The sequence below is a fragment of the Furipterus horrens genome, unplaced genomic scaffold (genome assembly GCF_987537825.1).
Source record: "Furipterus horrens unplaced genomic scaffold, mFurHor1.1.pri manual_scaffold_6, whole genome shotgun sequence".
Lineage (NCBI taxonomy): Eukaryota > Metazoa > Chordata > Mammalia > Chiroptera > Furipteridae > Furipterus > Furipterus horrens.
This window is the reverse complement of record NW_028327176.1, coordinates 127573431-127597495: the sequence shown is the minus strand read 5'-3', so window position 1 is coordinate 127597495 and position 24065 is coordinate 127573431. Positions and strand designations below refer to the sequence as shown.

At 36.8% G+C, this 24065-nt stretch overlaps 1 protein-coding gene across 1 annotated transcript in view; it reads left to right on the top strand.

The window, feature by feature from the left end:
• Positions 1 to 8454: 8454 nt before the first annotated feature.
• Positions 8455 to 24065, top strand: part of IBTK (inhibitor of Bruton tyrosine kinase) — a 90919-nt gene continuing 75308 nt past the window's right edge. Inside the window, exons 1-4 of the mRNA XM_090279617.1 lie at positions 8455 to 8633; positions 15993 to 16691; positions 21234 to 21330; positions 22662 to 22786. Of these exons, the coding sequence (XP_090135743.1) occupies positions 16371 to 16691; positions 21234 to 21330; positions 22662 to 22786 (543 nt within the window). The 5' untranslated portion in view covers positions 8455 to 8633; positions 15993 to 16370. The remainder of the gene's footprint in view (positions 8634 to 15992; positions 16692 to 21233; positions 21331 to 22661; positions 22787 to 24065) is intronic.

The window sequence follows — 24065 nt, the reverse complement described above, 5'->3', positions numbered from 1 at the left end:
AGCTATGATTGGGCTCATAACAAAGAAATTCTTGAGGGGTATTGCATATCTGTTTATTACTTTTTAGCCTGATATCAATTTCTTAGTGGCTTCAGTGTGTAAAGATATGTTTTAGCTTTATTTATCACTCTTACAAAGCCCTCAGAAATTAAAGATATGGAATTGAAACCATCAGAATAAAAATCAGCCAGCATTCAAAGCTGCAAACAACAGAGCCTGCATTGTCTAGTTTATGCAGAAAAGGAATGTTATTAAAATGTTGGGTACCTTACCAAGTTTCCAAGAGGGCTTTAAAATCAGGTGTACAGGCTACATGGCCTATGAATATTAGGCTACTGGGCTTTCCAGTGAAGACTCTACCCTTTCCTCTTCTGGACTAAGGAATGGAAACTTGCACTTTGGCGCTGTCAACAGTGGATATGGGACTCAACTTCTAGGGCATCTAACCTAGCTACCATTAATCTGGATGCCTTTAAAAATTATTTTTTTCCATTTATTTACTTTTTAGAAAAGTTTTTATTTTGCAATAATTATAGATTCCCAGGAAAAATAACTTAGGTCCCTTGTACCCTTCACCTAGTTTCCCCTCATAGTTACATTTTACATAACGATAGATAGCTCAAATTCAAAACAAACTGACGTTGGTACAATCCATAGACCTTAGTGCAGATTCAGATTTTACCACTTTTATATGCAATCATTTGTGTATGTGTGTGTGTGTCTTTGTGTACACATCTATGCAAATGTATAGCTTCATGTAATCACCACTATAATCCAGATACAAAAATGATCCATCACCACAAAGATCTTTGTTGTGCTCTTTTATGGTTGCACCTACTTCCTCCTGTCCCTAACCCCTTACCACTATTGACCCATCTCCATCTCTATACTCTTGTCATTTCAAGAATGTTCTGTAAATAGAATAATGTATGATCCTTTGAGATTCTTTTTTTTTTGTTTTTCACTCAGCATAGTGCCCTTTAGATCAATACAGGTAATTGTTCATATCAATAGTTAGTTCCTTTTTTATTGTTAAATAGTATTCCAAGGTAAGAATATACCATGGCTTATTTAACTGTTCACCCATTAAAGGACATTCTGGTTGTTTCTAGTTTTGGACTATTACAAATAAGGTTACTATGAATATTCATGTGCAGGTTCTCTGGTCAACTTTTGAACCAATGTCTTCCTCAAGCAAGTCTAACTGCATGCCTGAGGAACAGGGCACAGGCCAGAGTTTATGTTTAAGCTTAACAGATCTTTTATTTTCATCGGCTCCTACAGGTCATTTTCAGTATAATTTCGAACATCTACAAAGTAGACAGAAGTGTATAGTGAACACCCATGTCCATCACTGAACTTTAACAATTATCATTCTGTCATTTTTTTTTTCATTCATACTTGCACCTGCTTTCCCACTAACACTTGATTATTTTGAAGCAAATCCCAGATAGTACAATTTTATCTGTGAATATCTCTAAAAATTAAGAACTCTTTTTTAAAAAATAATTAAAATACCAGTATCCCAATGTCACACTTTGGGTTACTCCAGAATCTGATCCTGAAACAAGGACTTGAGTGTAAATAGTCTGTTTAAGAAGAGGAGTTAGGGGATTGAGACAGAAAAGAAAGGCTGGCAGTTAAGACACTGGCAGAGGGCTTCTGTAGCAAGCATTAACTCCTCAGCATTTGCAGGCAGCACAAGAGTAGGCAGAGGATTTTGGCAGGGAGAGAAAGCCCTCAGGTAAAGAAATGCAGGTGCTGGCAACTGAGTTCTGGGTAACATGCACTGAAGTGGGAAGGGCAGTGACTATGGGCCCTGGGAACTGACAGCATCTGCTACACAGGCCTAAAAACAATTAACAATTAACTAGTCAGTGGTCTAATTTCCCTTAGTATATCATAATCTTTAAAAAATTTTTTATAGTTCATGTGTCCTAATCATGAACCAAATGAAGTTTATGTATTGCAATTGATTTATGCTTTTAAAATCTTGTTTCCTTCTACTTTTTATTTTGAAATTTTTCAACATACAACAAACATGGAAGAATTTTACTGTGAACAATTATATATCCACCAAGATAATACCATTAACATTTTTAATATACTTGCTTTATTACATATCTATCATTTACTGATCTCTTTATTCAAATTATATATATTTATTAATTAATTTTTTGTTTATTTACTTATTTATTTTTAGAGCGAGGGAAAAGGAGAAAGAGAGGGATAGAAACATCACTGTGTGGTTGCCTCTCACTTGCGCCCCCAACTGGGGACCTGACATGCAACCTAGTTATGTGCCCTGACTGGGAATCGAACCAGTGACAGTTGGTTCGCGGGCTGACGCTCAATCCACTGAGCCACACCAGCTAGGCAAATTATATTTATTGATGCATTTTCTAGTACGCCAGCACCTGCTAACCAATAACAGGCTAATTTGTTAGCTTTGCAAGTACAGTACAATCTCAAATGATGGAAGTTATTGACAGTTCTCAATTTTTATTTTTTTTCTTGATAACTAATTATAGCAAGGCGTTTATCAGTGTTGTTGATATTTCCAAAGAACAAACTTCAGCTTTGCTATATTTCTCTATTGGCTTTCTAATTTAATTGATCCTGCTCTTATCTTATGAATATTATTTTCTTCTACCTACTTTGGATTTACTTTACTCTTCTTTTTCTAGCTTCCAAATGTGGAAAGATCAGATGAGCAATTTGACTATGTTTCTAGTCATAGTTATCTTTGTATTTATCATGCCTAACTTGTGCTGAACTTCTTGGATCTGTAATTTTATGTCTCTCAGGGTGTTGGCTTTTCTAAATTATTTGGTGATTCTTGGTTTTGTGATCTGTGTATTAGAGCTTCATTTCTAGAAATTGCTTATAGAGGAGGCTGGGTCTGTTGTATACTCTCCCTGAGGGGAGAAATAAGATCTGTGACCCCTCATCTGAATGCCTGTCATTCATAGAGGTATGGAGAAGGGTGCAGTGTGCTGCTGAACATGAAGAGCTGATAGGTAAGGTTCTGAGTATGAGTTTCCTGATTATTCTAGATGTCACCAGCCACATGAGCACTATTCTATATTCTACCTAGAGACAGATTACAGATATCTCTGTTGCTATCATGGGATGGGGGATGAGGAAGCTTCAACTGGATAACAGCTTCTGCTGTGATACTGCAATTAATTTCTTTTTTTAGAATTATTTTTAACTGTTATTTTATTACATTTGTCCCAATTTCCCCCCCTTTGCCTTCCTTGGCTCTTCCCACCACCCCACCCCACACCCGCTCCAATTATTTTCTTTGTGGTTTAGTCTAGACTCTTTCCTGAGTCTAATGGCCACCTGTAGATGTGAAATGTTTTTAGAGCTGCTACTACCTTTCATAGTAGCCTTGTCTTCCTTTTGTTTGGAGTTGTCAATCCTTTCTTCTGTGCAGTCAAGCCCTCTAGCCATCTTTCAGGGAATCCTTGTAAGTCTTGGACCATCAGTGGCTAACCTTGTTTTCCAATGCACTTGTGAATTTCATCATTTTAAATATGTCTTTTCTGCCAGGTCTAGGGATTTGTGGCATAAAGAAAAAGTTGCAGTATGTGTTCAATCTGCCATTTTAAATCAAACTTTTTTTTTTTTAAGCAAACAGTCGTGACAACAGCCTGTTTAATTATGCAGTTAGGTGTGGGGATTCAGAACTCAGAACTAGTCACCCCAAGATGTGCCTCTGTGGTATGAGGATTGTTTTGAGCTAAAGGCAACTTTAGCTGTAGGTGAAAAAGAAACATCTGTCTCTCCCTTAACTACCTAGAAGAACTTGAATTAGGGGCCTTGCCCATATAAGAGATTATCAAATATAACTTGTTTTGACCTATGTGTAGGGCAGGACAGTCTTCTATTTACTAAACGGTCTGCTCCTCATATGGTTCTGCAATGATCCTTTGAAGCCCCCAACATACCTTACCTCATCCCTAGCTCATAATGTCTTATATACCCATTTTCCCTTTCTCTCTTTTAAGCTTTTAACCTCTCCTACATGTGGGGTATCTGACTCTCATGTATTTGGTCTTCCCATACATACATATGTATTAAACTTGGTTATTTTCTCTTGCTACTCTGTCTCATGTCTATTAGATTATTAGACCAGCCAAAAGAACCTTGAGGAGAGAGGAAAGTTTCTTCCTCCCACACATAGATAAAGAAGGAACACAAGCAATTCTAAGTAAGATGGGCTGAGAAAGGAATATTATAAATTATCAGTCATAGTGAAGGGGGAGAATTTGTTGAGTTCATATTGTTCTAATCATAAAAGAATGCTAAGCTTACCAAATTCATAGGTTTGATTTCTCACAAGTTTTGCTTGTTTCATGTAGGCTTTGAATTTGCCTTTAATTTCTCCAGTATTTGTCTTGAGTTTTTAGATTTGTTGATGGACTCAGCTTTTAAATTGATACAGTTCTAAAACTATATTCAAATACTGCCATCTTGTGGGCCATTTCCTGTGTCTCCCATCCCATCCCTCAATCACTCTCATGCGAATACACACATCCAAAAGAGCTGGGGTACATCAATTTTTATTAAGTGTGAAGAGTTCTATTAAGAGCTTTACAGATAATCATCTCATTTAACTCATAAGAACTTTATGAAGGAAGTACTATTAATCCCATGCTAGAGATGAAGAAACCAAGACCTAGAGGGATTATGTAACTTGCCTGAGGTTTCACAGCTAGTAAGAAGTAAATTTTGTATCTAGGCAGTCTGTCTTCAGTCCTTGCTCTTACTGCATCCACATGTAAAACTAATAAATCTAAAAACAATGTAGTGTGTAATAATATGAATAAGTTACAGAAGTAGTAGAGAGGAAGGGACAATAATTAGGGAAGGGCATCAGGGAAAGCTTCACAGGTTTTCTGTAAATGAGGATTTGAAGGATAATCATTACATAGGAAGAATGCGGCTAGGACCATATTTCCTGGATCTAATTATAAACCCAATAGTTGTCTATTGTTTCATCTGTCCAAACCCTGCCTTCTGGGGAGGAGCTACTCTTCACTGTGCTTCAATCAGATGACTCTAATAAAGGTTGCCACTCAGGATACCCTTGACTCCTCACCTAATCTAAGTCAATATGAACTCATCAGGAGACTGTGGAATTGTTGTGCTTGAGGCAGAGGGTTCAGTTCTTTCTTCCCTAATGGAAAAGTTAGGTGTGTATCAAAAAGCTCCAACCAGCCAAAGGTTTTCCTATGGAAGACAGTCTGGAGCAGAGGAGAATAAAGCCAAACAATAAGGTTTTAGCCATCTCTAGGCCCACTGTATTGCGGACCTTCCTGTAGTAATAACCATTCTTGCAAAACCTGATTAGGTTTTGGTTTTGATCTTTTGAAACCATACAGTTTCTAATATTCTCTCTTCTGTCACCAGCTGAAGTAGGGGCAACCTTGGCATTCCTTACCTCTACACAATTTGAACAACAGCAAAATATATTTTGATTATAGATAGCTCTATTCATTTATTTTAGAAAAATGGCATTTAGGGGCTTTATTACAAATGCTATGTGACTTAAAAACATTTCTGCAGTGCTCTACTCTGGCCTCATCTCCAAGTCCATTCCTGCTTCCTGGACTATTCTTTTTCTGCTTTTCTCCATCTAAATAACTGTGATCTTCTAAAGTCATCTCTAGAGTTATTTCTTCCTTTAAGTCTACTTTAGTGTGGTAAAAGCCAGGAGAAGAGGGAGGGTGGGGGCCAGGAAGAGGTGGGCAAAGCGGGTGGAAATGGGGTACATCTGTAATAGTGTCAACAATAGAAAAAACAAAAGAAATTCCGGTTGACTATTTTTCAAATTTTGATTTTTTAAAATCAAGCACCATTTAATTATTGCAAACAAAAATAAATTACAAAATCCAAAATGATAGAAAATAAGAATCACTGAAAAGTTCACACAGAGATAATCATTGTTATTGGTATATTTCTCTTTCTTCTCTGTGTAAACACAACAAAAAATTTTAAAAAGCCAAACTAAAATGACTAGTTTTGATCTCCTCCTTCCCTAATCATACCTACAATGCATTTTTTTATTTAATTGTATTTTGTTTGTACTATTTCCTAATCATTTCAATATTCTGTCCTGAAAATAACCAGTATCTTGGAAGGTATCTAATTTTTCAGAGAAATGCAGAGTAATTACACATCTTTTAGTCTGGAATGTTCTTTTCTGCTTCATCTAGTTATCTCCTATTCATTCTTCATATCTTAGTTCAAATGTCACTTCTTTGGGAAGTCAGATTAAATTTATCATAATATTCTTCGCAATACTTGTAAAAGTTGCCCCTGGCTGGTTTGGCTCAGTGGATTGAGCGTCGGCCTGCGAGCTAAGTGTCGCTGGTTCGATCTTCCAGTCAGGGCACATCAGAGAAGGAAAACTCTGCCTCCAAAAAACCTCCGCTGCCTTGCGGCATACCTCTTCAGGGGAAAGGCTAAGGGAGTAAACCCCGACAGAAGATCCGGAGCCAGAGTCCCTAAGGCGGTTTGACGTTGTAGTCATCACCGGCAACTCCTGCGGCGCACCTGAAGCCAAGCTGTATTGACTCCGTCTTTCCCTTGGACCCTTCAGCTGCGAAGAGAGGGGGAGTCTGCTGCATGGGCAACAGCAGACCCTCCATATCACCCTGCCCAGGCTCTGTAGCTTCAGCTTCACTGGAGAGGACACTCCAGCGTCATAGCAAGATGTCGATTCAACACGGGAGGAGACAGATACCGTGTCACTCACGAGTCGGACTGCACAGCCATTCTCGGCAGCGCAGATAGACTTTTAAGAAGCTACACCATCGTCTATCGAGACGGACGGCTGCTGACGACGACGACTTGTAAAAGTTACAATTTATTTTTACTTTTGGGATTATCTGGGTCTATATGTGTTTTTGTTCACTATTGGATCCCCAGTGCTTAGCACAGGTGCCTGGCACTTCGCGACTGTTAAAATGAATGAATGACTGTTTTGAATAATTCTACTGCTTGGGAAATACTTTATTTATAAAAAGTAACAGTATTTATGATGTGTTATTGTGTGGTAGGCACTCTACTAAGTGATATACATCTCTATCCATATACTTGAATTTTCACAACTCTAAAATTCATTATTGCACCTATTTTACAAATGAGGAAACTGAGGCTTTAGAAAAGCTGATTAACTCACCCAGATCTAAATAAGCGACAGATAAAAGATTTAAACTTAGTTCAATGCATTTATTTACGTTATTAGCTTTACTTGACATTACTGGCTTCTTTGTTCATGAATATATTAGTCATCACATACATAGTTCGTTTTCAAAATCACTCAACTTTTACATTACAGACTGTTCTTTTTTATACGTCAAAGTAGGAAGTACAGTGCCTAGAATAAGGGGCAAAGAGACAGAATATTGTATTAAAAAGGGCAACAGGAGAACTAGTTATTCTCCCTAATCGGCCCTATGGCTTTGGGATTCCACAAGGGAGGCTACAAAAAGAGCGTCGAGTCCAACTCCTATGTTTTCTATGTGAGTGACTACAGGTTGTGCCTAACTGACAGCGTGGCAGAGTTGTATGGCCAACTTCTAACTCATAGTGCTGTCTGTTCTGAGTCACACTGCCCCTCTTTGAACAAACATATACTGAATGCCTACTGTATGAGATATTCCGTAGTAGTATGTTTCCCATTCGGCAGCCCAGTATTGATTATTGGCTATTTTTTTTTTCTTCTACTTGACCACTTTAAAAATGCTTCATCAGAAGCAGAGTTAAAGTGGAGTGCAAGCCTTAGCGTCAGGCATGGAGTGGCGTGACCTGGTGAGTGGCGTGACACAGGTCTGCAGCCGGTCACACGGTACACCTAAGAAGACAAGTGTCGCACTCTGACCAAGGGAGTGACTCCCGGATAATCTAGGTGTATGAGCCAGCCACGGAGGGGCGAGGCTGTGTTTCTTCGAGATAACGCCTTCGGCATTCCATTGGCCCTACTAGTAAGGTAACGGGAGGAAATATTTCTGTGCCAGATCCCTGGCCTTTGGCCGGTGCTGTGTGCGATGACTGGCTGCTCAAGGTATTCGGCCAGGTCTCCAGAGCTCAGTCTCCCCACCCAAGTTTATATTGAATTCTGAGTTTCCACATACTGGGAGAGCAACGTTTCTACTTGGGCGACAGAAGATCCCGAAAGGGCACTTCTACCACGGCTGTTTCGGCCTTGAGTCCCCGCCGCTGCCCTTCCCCGCCCCCGGGTTGGGCACCCGCGGCCCCAAGGCCCGCGGGGTCATGCTCCCTCCCGGCTCCAAGAAAGGCCACAGCTTCGGTGCTGCCACGTGAGGCCTTCTGGGCAGATAGCAGCCAATCCTCATGAGGCATACCCAAACCCCAGCCAATCAACGCCTGTCTTATTGCTGAGTACAGCCCGCCCCGGCCTTTTCCCCCTACGCTCCTTCCCGGTGCCTGTAGTCGTGGCTGTAACTGCCTCCGCCACCGCAGCACTCACGGGCTTGGAGGCCAGTTTACCCTCTGGCGCGCCTCATTTCCTCCTGTTGCTTACACTGAGAATGAGTCCCTGCGCTGCTGTGTGCCCATCCCGCGGAGACCGCCGGCGCACTTTCATCTAGCGACTGGTAAGGAGGGCTCTGCACTGCCCGACAGTGTGGGGCGGGCTGAGGCGACGGCTTCCCTTCATCCCGGGAACAGTGGGACAGTATTCTCTTTCCAGAGGGTGCGAGGGGACCGCAGGGAGGGGACCCAGCGGCTTGGACGTAGGGCGGGCGCAGTGTCCGGGATCTGCTGCCGTCTGCCGCTTGCCTCAGCTAATGAATGGTCTGTTCGGGCTGCTGGCTACTTTCGGACCTGCTGACACGCCTTCCGACGCTGTTGCTTTGCTAGTTTCAGATAGTTGTCCTGTATCGCTTCCTTTTGGGCCTTGAGCCTTGAATATGAAGCCATTCCTTGAGGCGCTTTCCCCTGGGGTCACGCAGTTTTAGTCCATTCTGGGGATACTAACTCTGAAATTCAGTGTCAGTTGACCGTGTGGAAAGGACCTGGTTCTTTTGGGGGGTGGGGGACAGAGGAGATAGAGGACTGTTCTTGTATCATGTATCATGTCAAGTTCTAAAGAACTTATAAATAGTAGGAATCCAATTCTGTGACTACAAATAAGGGTGATTTTTTTCAGCAACAATACTTACTGAAGGTTTTCTGCCTGCATTTTAAGAGAATATTTTGGGTCGAGTACAATAGGTAGAATCTAGAGTCCTCTTTTCTATCTGTGATTTTGGATGGGCTACTTAAACTTCCACACCAATCTCCTTATTATAAAATGGAACTTAATCGTATATACAGGAGCAATAACAAAGCTGAAAAGAGCATTAAATAAGTTAACTTATGTAAAACAGTATGCTTGTACATATGGAGGTTTAAAAGATGGTCCATATTATGTTTGTAAACCATTGTCAAGTTTGCAGCGCGGTAAAGATTTGGGGGAAAGGCATTCCAACCAGAAAGGATTGTAATACAGTTTTGCCATTTTCTGACCTGCATACCAATATGTCTCCTTTCCCCCCTTTTCTTTAATATTTGTTAGGTGCTTAAATATGAATGAATTGCCTCACTTATTTTTCAGAACAACGCAGGAGATAAATAGTTGTTACCCGCTTTTCACATGGGAGAGATTTGAAGCTTAGGAAATTGTGAGGTGTCCAGGGTCATTTAGCTAGTTAGTGGTATACCTGGGTTAACTAGCTCAGGTGTTCCGAATTCAGAGTCTGAACTTTATATGCTACATAGTCACCAGACCTAATTGGCATCCTCTTCCTGACGTCACTAGGCTATTCTTAGTACATGAAACACAGGCATACTTTGTTTCATTGCACTTCACAGATCTGTTTTTTACAAAGTGAAGGCAAGGTCCTCTACTAACAAAAAGATTACGACTCACTTTATTGCGGTGGTCTGGAACAGAACCTGCGATATCTCCTAGGTGTGCCTATATAGATGTTGGTGATATTTGATTGGATATATCAGAGGTTAGCGTGATCAGATTTGTGCTTTGAGAAGAACTGAACTCTTAGCCAAGCGTAAGTAGGATTGTGAGCCATTGCTGAAGGCTCAGCCTCCCTCCACTGGCTGACATCTTTGGGGTGGACCAGTCTTCAAGGTTGAACAATCGCCTGTGAGTAGCTAGACTCGTCCAACTCCGTTTCTCAAGTCACACTTCATATTCATCACATATCAAGCACATTTTTAACTTTAATTTTTATTTGTTCCTTTAAGTTTGTTTTGTTTTTTCTGATTTCCAAAGTATTTACTCCATATTCTTCTTCCTGGTTGTCTTATCTGTAATCAAGCCAGAAACCTGAGGGTTATCACATCTTGTTGATTCAAGATCCTAAATTTGTCTCTAAATTGCTTATTTTCTTTATCCCTAAGAAGGGCAGATAAGGCTGTTTATAATCTAGTCCATCCTTGAGTATATATTAGGCTTCATTTCTGTCTTCTACATTATAGTACTTATAATTTTCAGAATGGACTAGGATGATCCTAGGGCTTTTTATATTTACAGTGTCCTTTGCCTCAAATGCCCACCCACCCTGAATTTCCCAGTCAAACATGTACTCATCTTAAGTCTTAGGTTAAACATCTCCTGTGGAAAATCTTCTCTAGACCCCTCTTGTCCACTCCCCATTCTTGTGAGTCACTTGTTTTATCTTCTCTGTAATAGGTTTATAATCATGATATATTTTTATAACTTGCTTAAATAAAATCAGTCTCCTCTACCAAGCTGCTACCCGTGATAGAAAATGGATAATAGATAATAAATTTTATTCAGTCAATGCAGTTGTTAAATGAGCTGTACCTTAGCACTGACTGGTGTGGCTCGGTTGGGCGTTCCTGTAAAGTAAAAGGTCAGGGCACTTGCTTGGGTTGCAGGTTCGGTCCCTGGTCAGAGCAGGTATGAGAGGCAACCAATCAATATTTCTCTCCCTCTCTTTCTTCCTCCCTTTCCTGTCGCGGACCTCTGACCAGCAGGGTCCACGAAGTTGTGGATGAAGTGAATAAATGCACACAGACTGCAAGAATCTTGTGGAGAAGAGGGGACAGAACTGGCCACTTTTTAGAGGAGAAAGCGCAGCTTGCCTCTGCCTTAACAGGCTTTTATTGATTCTTTAGGTGGATTACATCCAAGAAATTTGTGAATCTTTGTCCCAGTCATTGCCTTATATGATTATTACTTTTATATAACAGAGAAAAAAATGTTACACATGGATGGATGATAAGGATAACTCGTCTAGCCCCATCCTGTTCTTAGAAGTTGGCCCAGAATAGGTCCTAAGAAACTGCTTCAAGGTTACACGCTGAACATCTGTTGTTCTCAGTCCAGGATGAGAGGGGGTCCTTTAGCAGAAAGCAAGCTTTTTAGCGATTATAGAAATGCAGGCCTGGTTCCCCACGGGAAAACTGGTGTGTGGAGTGGGTCCTGCGTGCCGCCACGCTCCCAGTGGTTTTCCAATCTGGGGCTGAGCTACATTTGCCACCACCACGCACCCCGGCTTCCCATACTTCCCCTCTCTAAAAATAAATAAATAAAATTAAAAAAAAGACTAGTTGTCATATTTACAAATAAAAATAAATGAGCTCCACTTTCACCTAAATATTACCCATGAACCTGTATTTATCATTTTATCTATTTATTTTTCTATTCCCTGTACTTTGTGCCCTACTGTATGGATGCACTGGAGAAGCAGTGTAGTGTTGTTGAAATAGCTTGGACTTTACTGTTAAACAGATCTGTGTTTGAATTCTAACTTTTTTTACTGGTGGTATGATTCCAGTGGCTTACTTAATCTCTCTGTGGTGTAAAATATTCAGTATGTATTAGATGCTTAATATTTATTTCCTTTCTTTTCTTTGTCTTCAATAAGCATTTGTTGAATGTATAAATAAGATTTACCCTAGGTATTGGAAATATGGGCCTGGAATTTAGAAGAGATGTGAGGGCAGGAAACAGATTTGGGGATTATGAGCATGTAGTTTAAAGTTAACATGAGAGATTGAAATTATCCTGGGGGACTATCAAGTCTCTAGAGAGGAAAAAAAGACTGAAAATGGGACATTGAGAGAAGCCCAGCATTTAAAGGTCAGGAGAAGGGATAATAATGCCTTTGGAAGAAGTGATAGGAGAGAGATCACATGCTTAAATGCTTCATTGACTCCCTTTGCTTTCAGCATCCTTTTCTAGATTCCTTAGGAGAATGTGCTGTTGATGACTCAAAAACCGGAAAATCAAGTATGATAAGAACTGAGAGTACCCAAAAGTATTTGACAATTTCTAGGTCATTGGTTTCTTGGTTTCATTGGAGAAGTATACCTGGAAACCAGGTAGTGGAGACATTGAAGCTCAAACATGAACTTTGGGATTAAAAATCTGTTATCTTTTCGTTGCTGAAGAGATAATAGTAATTAAAACTGCTGTTTTCTTGAATGCATATTTGGTGCCAGGTACCATGCTTAGCAGTTTTATTTATCATTACAGTAACTCTTGAGTTTGGTGGTATTGTCTGTATTTTCAGATGCAGAAATGAGGGTTTAGAGAGATTATGTAATTTTTAGAGTTACATAATTGGTAGCAGTTGGCATTGCTATATTTGAATAGAAATATGTAGGACTAATAAATGCTACCTCTTAGTCACTTCTGTATTACTGTATTAATGTTCATAGTATGTAGTCTCTATGTGCTTTTCTATCTATAGATATACTTTAGTATGATATTACTTTTATGTTTAATATATTTTATTTTCCTTTTAAATGTTTAAATTACATATAGTAATAATTAGGGACTTCTTTTTTGCTGTATCTTAAATTCTTTCATATAGGGTTTGAGTGGTTCACCAACAAGGAGTTTGTTTCAGGTATTTTGAAGACACTGAAAACAAAATGATGGCAAAGTTTTAGAGCCTCAACAGAATGAAATTAAGTAAATTGAATTTTTCCATATACCATGTGTTCCAGTTTTAACATTTTTAAACTATTCGAGGCTTTGGTACCATTTTCTTTGTTAGTTTGTTTGTGGCTTAAATCACTATTTTATGGGGAATGACTTTTATAAGGACTAAATTATAAAACTTATAGACTTGAAATGGAACTGGAGCTAGAAAGATGAGGAATCTTCTAGTATTTTATCATTTCCCAATGGGGAATCAGAATTATTAAAAACGAGTTAGATTTAGGGCTTCTGACCGAGTATATTTTGAAATAGGAGTGGACAATGCAGATTTGAAATGTTTCATATTTGGCACACAAAAATTTCCCCTGTACATATATAGTAAACGCATGTATGTTTCTCCACATAGTCTTCTAATAACTTTTTCTCTGTCATTCAAAGTGTATATTTTAAAAACGAATTAAAATGAAAAAGTGTTTTGAGGAGTATAAGTATTTATAATAGTTTCATACCTTGGAGAAGAGAATTAACCTAGTATTTCTTCTATAAAAGCTTTAACATTTTAGGCAGTATGAATGAATTAACTACTCATTTAAAACCCCAAGGACAAAAATACTGAAAGGAGAAGATAAATAATTAGAAGGTGTTAAATATAAAAAATAATGAGAGATGCTTAAGTATAAAGTAGTCCACTCTATATATATAAAATTTCTAATATATTGGTGGTTAGTTTTCTAACATGAAGTGAAGAAACTGAAGAATGTAGGTTATTGAATAGTTGACAAATGACATCTTATTTCTCCATATCTGAATAAAGTAAAGCAGATAGGGTAGTATATTGGAAAAAAGGAAGCTAGAGGTTCATATATGATGATCCAGTTTTCTATACTTTGCTATGACCTTTCTAATCAGTATATTAGCATATATTTATATATTTTAGACATTTATCTTTAAATAGGTATATACACATGGTGAAGTATTAAAAGGGGTTCATAGTAAAGAGTACGTCTGCCTTCCATTCTTGTCACCAACCATTGGTGCTCTTCCTCAGAGCAACCGCTATTAACCATTTTCTTGTGTATTCTAGACATCTTTCATAAATATGTACACATGGTATTACAAATGCATCTCATTTTAAAAGACATTTTACAATATATCCTTTAGATTTTTTGATACCAGAAATTATATAACTGGTTCATTCTTTTTTATACATGAATAATATCCTATTGCATATACACACCATAATTTCTCTTAACTATTTAGGTTTTTTCCATACTTTACTATTCTAAACAATGATGCAATGAATGTTCTTGTACTTAAGCCATTTCACACACAGATATATTTTTATGGGATAAATTCCTAGGAGTAAAATTGTCTGGGTCAGACGGAAAGTATGTTTTACATTTTAATAAATAATGGGTTGGCTAAAAGTTTCATTTTTTTCCTGTACAATGGCTCTACTAGAGTTTAGTTGTCTTGAACGTCATTTTAAACAGTTTTGTTAGATTGTATTCTGACAGCTGTCATATCAGTGTGCATTTAAAAATATCAAAATTGGTGAATTTTTGTGCAACCATATAATATTGAAGATGGAAGATGATAACATTTTTGGCGTATTATGCTTGTTATTTTAAGAAGGGTAAAAATGCAACTGAAACGCAAAAAAAGATTTGTGCAGTGTATGGAGAAGGCACTGTGATTGAATGTGTCAAAGTGGTTTGTGAAGTTTCTTGTACTATTGACATTTTGGCCAAATAATTATTTGCCGTGGGGCTGTCTTACGCATTGGAAGATGTTTAGCAACACCCCATGGCCTCTGCCCACTAGAAGCGAGTAGTGGGACATAGCTGACATACTGAAAATATCCAAATCAATAAAATTATTGGTGAAAATGAAAAATGTGCCTTTTTTATTTTATGGAAAAAACTAAATGGACTTTCTGGCTAACCTAATATTACTAAACTGCTCTCCGTATAGGTGTTACTAATTTATACTCTCACTAGCCATGGCGTAGAGTTCATGTTTCCCCACAACTTTATCAATGCATAGTAATATCAGCCTTTTTAATCTTTGATATTCTGATAGATGAAAAACGCTAACTCATAGTTTTAATTTGCATTTCTTATGTGTGAGGTAAGCCTCTTTTTAGAAATTCATTTAAATTTCCTTTTTTTTTTTTTAGGAGAAGTGTGGTCATGTTCTTTAACCTTTATTCTGTTGGTCTCCTAATGATTCATAGAGACTATAAAGGAAGATTTTTCTCTTTTTGTCTTTAAATTTTTTTCATGTAGGTTTTAAAGTGACCAAATTTATTAATTTTTTGCTTATAACTTTTGGATTTAAGATCATACTTAGAAAGTCCTTTTGTTACTTTGAGATTATAAAAAATCTCCTATATTTTCATCTAGTGCTTTTGTATCATGTTTTTGTTTGTCTTTGAGCCATCTAGAATATATATTGGTTTATGGTATAAAGTAAGTATTTAAAGTTATTTTTTTTCCATATAGCTCTCTAGTTGTTTTGATACCTGTTCTTTAATTATTATCTCCTTTGTTGAAGGACTTTCTAGGTAGAGAGAATGTTAATTAGCATAGTGCCTGGGACTTAGTAAAAACTAAATGATGAGAACGTTGGTTATTGTGGTGGTGGTGTTTCAGTTTAATGGGTAAAGGCCTGGGATGAGAGTTCTATAAAGATGGTAGAGTCAAGTGTGTTTATAGCTTGTGGGGACATAGCCAGAAGAGTGTAAAAATACAGGAGAGAAGGAATGAAAGTTTTGAAAGAAAAGAGGTGGACTCCAGAGTATAGACTAGAGGTTAGCCTTAAAACTAGAAGAAAGCAGGTGAGGTTTGCTGATGTAGATATATCAATAACATATACTAACTGTGAAGGTGAAAGTTGTTAGCCTTTTTTTTTTTTTTTTTTTTTTTAAATAGGAATTAAAGGCACTTAAATATGGAGATAGTTGTATTGTAAAGTACTTGAGGAGAGTAAGATATTTTGTATTTTTACTTTTTCTTTCTTTCCCCTTCTCTTACAGGTCACCCTTGCAATTATGGATATTTGAAAGGATCAGACTGTGTGGAGGGGGAGTACCCCTCCTCACTCCCCCCCCTTGGTTCTTGACTTCAGGAATAATTTCTAAACTGTGGAAAGCTAATTTTTTAAAAAGAGAACTTGTATTTGATATAAACTTTATAGTGCTATTTATAATTTTTTGATTTAAGTGCCAAAATCAATTGTACAAAGATTTATAGTTTTATACTCTTGCCATGAGGGTTTAAATTACAATCCTGAGCAGGCCATTTATTCTCTGTAAGTTTTTCTGAATAGCACCTTTGTGTCCTGGCTTTTTCATTTTTTAAAGTTAGTTTTATCTGACTATTCTGAAGAAGTAAGCAGTATAAAAATAATTAGGATGAGTTCTTCCATCCCTGACTGCACATCGAAGTGTCGTTCCCTGACGCATGCTTTGGATGTCCTTTCTGTGGTAACAAAGGGGAGTGAAAACCAGATTAAGGCCTTTCTCTCCAGTCATTGTTATAATGCTGCAACTATCACGGATGCCTTTGGCAGAAATGCCCTCCACCTAGTGTCCTCCTGTGGGAAGAAAGAAGTGTTAGAGTGGCTTCTTGAGAAAGGAGTGGATCCGTTGGTGAAAGACAAGGAGTCAGGATGGACAGCTTTGCACAGAAGCATATTTTATGGACATATTGATTGTGTTTGGTCTCTATTGAAGGTAAGTGTAATTTGTTTATTTAAAACCATTATGTTTTTCCTGAAAGGAGAGTAGACTATATCCCTATTTTACCCCACCAGAAATTATGTAGTCTCAAGTTATTCTTTAGATCCTGACTTTTTTGGTAATATATGGGTGACAGTAGCCAGGGAGCCATATTAAACTTATTCAGCTTAGCTCATAACCAGTTTGTAAAGATTAGTGCATCAGATACTTCTGAATCACTTCATGTCTTCTTGGCCTCCTCATCTCTTATTCCAGTCACAGCTGTGCTGACCAGTTGTGCACAGGCTTCTGACAGCTTTCTGTAGGTATAATCTGTATTTTGTTTCTGGCATGCCTCTTATTTTATGTCCCAGAGCTTGGCAAATGCATGACCAGTAAAAAGTACAGGAGAGTTTTAAAGCCGCTGTAGAGCAACTCTCCATTAATGAAGAATGGGAACCAGAGGTAAATACTTCCTTCTTTGTCCCTTGATTGGACAGTTATTCTCTAATATATTTTATAAGGTCCCCAGAATGTCCTGGTCAGATCATGCACTAGCCTCCTTAATAGTGGCCCATTTGGTAACACATCCTTATATTGTTTTTTCCCTTCTTCCTTGATTTACTCTTCTGGTTTCTCACCACTGCTTTCTAGAATGTTTTCCCAAGGAAATTACCTTCATGCCAGTCTGTCTTATGCTTTGCTTTTGCAGAAGATAGTCAAAACAAACAAAACCAGTTTTCTATATTTGCAGACAGACATCTTCAGTAGAATAGATGTGTCAGAAGACCATTTGCTCCTTGTTGTAGGGCACTGGCATGAAATACTCAGGCTTATAAACCTGGTGTATACTTAGATGCTTTTTAATAAGCTAATGAATTTACTGTTTTGGGGGCTATGTAAAGAGTTGATTTTTAAAGAAACGAGATAGACTACACACTGGTCCTTCTTCTACCTTTAGAGTTTAAGATGTGCATATTAAAGTGTCAGAGCCCACCATTTCTAGGGGCTCTAAAGCCAAAAAAAAAAAAAAAATCCCAGGTCCTTTATGCAGGTTGTGGCTAGTTAGGGTAATGCAATCGTATGTAGTCTATTAAGTCTAGTGTCAAGTTGGTATAAAAAAGTTTAGGACAAATTGACAAAAGTTACAAAATAAAATCCAGGGATCTTAAGTTTCTGGGATCCATTTGTCATTCATAGCTTGGAACACTCTGCCCTGGAACCCAACCTTCATACTCTAGAAAAGGTGAAGCTCAAGTCTTCCCTCATGGATTTATTTATTTTATATTCATTCATTTATTTATTTACTTATTTATTTTGATTTAATCTTATTTGTTTGTTTATTTTTAGAGAGAGGGGATAGGAGAAAGAGAGGGAGAGAAACATCACTGTGTGCTTGAAGGCCAACACTGGTTTAATCTTAATTGTATTTTTTCCCATTACCATTTAGTGCCCTTATACCCCCTCCCCCAGCAATCACCACACTTATACATGTCCATGAGTTCTTTTTCCTCAATCCCTCCTCGCCCTCAGCTCTCTACCCTCCACTATCTGTGATCCTGCTCTCCACCTTTGAGTCTGTCCCCATTTTGCTTGTTAGTTCAGTTTGTTCATTAGATTCCACATATGAGTGGAATCATATGGTATTTGTCTTTTCCTGACTGGCTTATTTCATTTAGCATCATGTTCTCCGTATCCATCCATACTATCAGAAAGGGTAAATTCTTTTTTTTATGGCCAAATAGTATTCTATTGTGTAAATGTCCACTCATCTACTGCTGGACACTAGGGTTACTTCCATATCTTGACGATTGTAAATAACACTGCAATAAATATGCGGTGCTTATGTTCTTTCAAATTAGTGTTTTGGGTTCCTTTGGATATATTCCCAGAAGTGGGATCACTGGGTCTAAAGGCAGATCCATTAAAATTCTTTGAGGTGTCTCCATACTACTTTCCACAGTGGCTGCATCAGTCTGCATTACCACCAACAGTGCTAAAGAGTTCACCTTTCTCCACATCTTTGTCAGTACTTGTTATTTGTTGATTTATTGATGACCACCATTCTCATGGGTGTGAGATAGTTTCTCATTGTGGTTTTAATTTACATTTTTCTGATGATTAGTGACATTGAACATCTTTTCATGTCTGTTGGCCATCTGTATGTCCTCTGGAGAAATGTCCTTTGCCTATTTTTTAATTGGCTTATTTGTTTTTTTGGTCTTGAGTTTTGTAAGTTCTTTATAAATTTTGGATATCAACCACTTACCATATTGGCGAATATGTTCTCCCATTCTGTGTATTGTCTTTTATTTTGTTGATGGTTTCCTTTGTTGTGCAAAAGCTTTTTAGTTTGATGTAGCACCGTTTGTTTATTTTTTCTTTTGTTTCCCTTCTGGGGAGATATATCCAATAAATATTGCTGTGAGCAATGTCCAAGATTTTGCTGCCTACGTTGTCTTTTTTTTCTGTTTTTTTTTTTCCCCCTGAGGTATGTTTGTGGCTGCTTTTGTGATAACATCTATGTCCATGTACCTCTAAAATGTGCTTGTAGTGACATTGTATATATGTGTTTTTGAAACTGGCAAGGTTGGTGTTTGTGCTGCCTATCACTACCAGAACCAGTAAGTAGAGTCAAGGATTGAATCATTATGGGCATTTTATTCAGATGGCTGGCGATCAGAGAAGACAGTGGGTTATGTACCCTCAAAAACCCATCTTAACCACTGCCTGTGTTTTCTTCTACAATTTTTATAGTTTCGGGTCTAACGTTTAAGTCTTTGATCCATTTTGAGTTTATTATTGTGTATGGTGTAAGAACGTGGTTTAGTTTCATTTTTCTGTTTGTATCTGTCCAAGTTTCCCAACACCATTTATAAAATAAACAATATCTGGCCCTTTGTATGTACTTGCTTCCTCTGTTGAATATTGACTATAAAGGTATGGTTTTATTTCTGGACTCTATTCTGTTCCATTGATCTAGGTATCTGATTTTATGCCAGTTCTATGCTGTTTTGATTACTATGGCCTTATAGTAAAATTTGATATTAGGTAGTGTGATTCTCTAATTTTGGTCTTCTCAGGATCGCTATTGCTATGCGGGCCCTTTTATGGTTCCATATAAATTTTTGAAATAATTATTCTAGTTCTGTGAAATACATCATTAGATGCCTTATAATTTTCTAAGTACAGGTCTTTTACATCCTTGGTTAAGTTTATTCCTAGGTATTTTATTCTTTCTGTAGCAATTTCACATGGATTTATTATGTTTAACATTTTGAAATCAGTAGTCAACATACAGTTTTAAATTTATTAAGATATTAGATCACTAATGATTTTTGTTTTACTTATTTTCTCACTAACTTGAGTGTTTTTTGTTCATTGACAGTCCTTGTGAAATCAGGTATTATAACCACCTGGTACGTAGTAAAGTTAAAATTGGTTTTAGTTTATTAGAATCCATTGGTATGAGGTAAGAGGGATTTCTCTTTACTGAGTAACCCCAAACAGGGTATGCCAGCATGTCACAGTTAGAGTTTAAAAATTTTATAGTTCATCTCAACCTGTAACTATCCAGACAAACTTTGTGTGTGGACAGGCAGTGATGACCCTCACCAGTTAACACAGAGATGAGTCTTAGTAATTGCTGAGTGTCTTATTAAACTACCAGAAAATATTAGAAGTTATTCTTGAAAAGGAGTACATTTGGTATTTAAAAAGCCGTAATGAAGTAACAGTGATATAAATTGAACATAGGTCTCCTTCCCCTCATCATAATTTAAAATACAGAAAGTGTGGTGATAGGGAAAGGGTATGCTAACTGCCTTAAGTAAGTGGGGAAGAATGTTCTAGTTCATGTTTGAATTTTAATTGTAGGGATATAAAATTATAGATTGCTTTAAATTCATCCTTAACACATACACACACAAGACCAAAATTAAGGAATTATATAAAAATTTTGAGGAAAAACATGAAAATGTAATCACACAGATAGAAAAAAATAATAGAATTGTCTTAATGTAAGTAATTGATACCGTAGAATCCAAGGCAAAAAGATATGGAGCATAGTTGATCACATTATATTTATGAACAGTAAATCCTAATGTAAGTAAATTTTTTGCCATTGCCTTGAACTTTTTCAGTCATTTCCTGGATATAGAATATTGCTCTTTAAATACCAAAAAGCATATATATATATGTGTACATGCACACTGGCACAGACCCAGAGCTGGGGCCTTCTACGCAACCAGAACTTCCTTACCATGGAAAACAGGCACATCTAGTTCATTTTGATTTTAAAAGTTATTTATTCATGTTTTCGAGTCCTTCATTAGTCTGCCAAGAATTGGATATTGGATTTCTCATAATTCTCTTCTGTGTGTGAAAAAAAAATGTGTATGGTCATAGGAGATAATTGTTTTTAACTGATTATTTTAAAATGTATTTATGAGCTTAATCATTTGGATTTTTAATAAGAATTAGAAATTACCGATTATTGGTAAATGGTTACAATACATACAAATATATACACACACATTTTTTGTTTTTTATTTTTAGCGTGGTGTTAGTCTTTATATTCAAGACAAAGAAGGCTTGTCTGCTTTGGATCTTGTAATGAAGGATAGACCAACTCATGTAGTATTCAAAAATACTGGTAAGAAAATTATATATATATACACACACACACACATATATATATTCCATTAAGGTATAGCTTAGACAATTTTAATGAAATTTTATTCTTGTTAAAATATCTGTGGAAATTTGTGTGTGTGTATCCACAAAGAACTTTTACTTTGGTGTATGTTGGTTGATTAATTTTGGTTCTATTCAGAATACTGCTATTTATTTTGCATTTTTCAATTTTAATCTGTATTTTGTCTATAGAGTAAAAATACTGTCTACAGAGGGGAGGCATTTAGAATTGTAACTGTAAAGTCATTAATGTGCATCCAGAAAGTAAAATCAACATTTAAGGTAGAAGGATAAAAGAAGAGATTCTTCTACCCACACATTCTTCTAAATCTCTTATCCTTCCAATTTGCCCCTTGAGCTCCGGAAATGGAAATTGGCTGAAAGACAGAAGAGATAAATGGGATACTCTATAATTTGTATTTAACTAGCGATCAAGTTCAATAAGGCCTCATTCTTTTTTTATTCTTTTTTTAATATTTTTAATTTCTACCTTGGATACTATATTGCAGATTATAGCTATAAAGGAATTACATGACCTTCCAAAAATAAAAATGAAGCTTTGTATCATAAACTTAGCTATGATTAAGTTTTATCCCCATTTAATGGGTACCTAATCAGTAGACAGTTTTTTTTTCTATTACTGTTGTCCCATTTTTCCCCCCATTGCTCTCCCCTACCCTACCCCACCCCCCCGCAGTCAATCCCCACCCCGTTGTCCATGTCCATGGGTCATTCATACTAGTTCCTCGACTAGACCCTTTCCCTTCTTTCCTCCCTTCTCCCCTCCCCCCTCCCCTCTGGTCACTGTTAGAGTTATTTTGCATATGTCAAGAGCAAACTATTGAAAGTTAGTGTTTTTGTAGGAACAGTAATTAATATCACATTTGCTTGATTTATAACCTTTATATATATATATATATGTTTTAATAACATTTTATGTTTAAATAACTTCTTTTTATAGAGACTAAGTGGATATGGCAGGTTTTTTTACTAATTTGGCAGTTAAACTTTAGCTGCTTAAGAAACAAAGAACAAATATTAGATTGCCTACATTGAGACTGACCTGTGCTGATTTGGATTTTCTGATATCTATTCCTAGAATTATATAATATATTAGTAGATTCATAATTTTTAAAGAGTATTGGCAACATCATTCTAAATATGGTAGTTAAATTAGTTCCTCTAAAGAGTCATATTTAAGGTAAAGCAATTAGTGGATTGTATCTATAATTGAACTACACTAATACTTGTTTTAAAATATAAAAGTATAAAAACTAATTTTCACCTTAGATCCTACAGATGTCTACACTTGGGGAGATAATACAAATTTCACCCTGGGTCATGGAAGCCAGAATAGCAAACATCATCCAGAGTTGGTGGACCTATTCTCCAGGAGTGGGGTTTATATTAAGCAGGTATTTTGAAGTACAATTTAAGTAATTGTAGAGATTAAAAAGAACTTCTGTATTTAGTAGCTCATCTTTTCATTTAGATTATGTTAACTTTGTTGAAGGTATGATAGCATTTGAATGAAGAAATCAGTAATGGAACTTTACTAATATAATTTAGATTTTGTTAGCCTTAATCATATTTACACTGTGAACAATACCATAAAACTGAGATGTTTGTTAAGCACTGTTAGAAATTAGAAAGCATTATACAGATATTAATTTAATTTTAAAAAGTAGAACTTCTGTTGATTTTCTAGCTTTTATTTCTGTTTAACAAAAATTAGAGTTTTTCAAGTTGTTTCTCAAGTGAATTCATTGTTGAAACTCAGTGTAACTAGTTTTAGGTAAGCGAACCTGAGTTCTTAAATATAACCAATTGTAAAATTAATTGACATAATTGTAAAGGTCTGGTCTTTGGTCCTCTATTATTATGCTGGATATTATCTTCCACTTCTATGGTCGAGTATGTACTCATCTTCCTCTGTACCACTTTGTGTGTGTATATATTAAACTGAGCTTGAACAGGTCTTCAGAATCCTTCTTAAAATAGTATTCCACCCATCAGTAGCCACTAATGATTGATCAGAGTTGGGGCATTTTAGAAAGACAGCCTTTTCAGATTTCATGAACTGAGATTTTTTTTCAGGGGCAGGGATTTTTACACAGGAGTGAAGGAATAATGATAACATTAAGAAACCAGAGGCTGATTGTACCTTCTGATCCTAAGATATATGTGCTGTATAAAAATTGAGTATATTCCACTTGGAAGGGTTATAGATGAAACAGTACACCCAAAGAGAAAGCTACATTTCAGTTAAGGAAAAAAAGTGACAGTATTTTGTGACAAGATTAAGGACATAAGGGATTTTATTTACTGCTGAATGAGGGTTGAAGCAGACACTGTGGATGGATTTAAAAGGAAGGAAAACAGTCTAAGTTTCAATCAGAAAAGATGAAGCAAGTTTATGGGAATGTTTATTGAGCATCAATTATAGGGGTGGGCAAAAGTAAGTTTACAATTGTAAGTATGTGAAACAGTTTATTCTTGTGTTATTATTTATTTGTATTACAACTGTAAACCTACCCACCCCCCCCGAGTACAGAGAGCCCTATTAGTTACTGAAAAAGGGCTGATTCTGTAGAATAGTACCAAGAGAATTAACTACCAAGGGATGGAGATTGGTAATATCAGCATAACACTGGGGAACATAGTTTTCGTTGAGTTAGATCTGACATTTGTTTT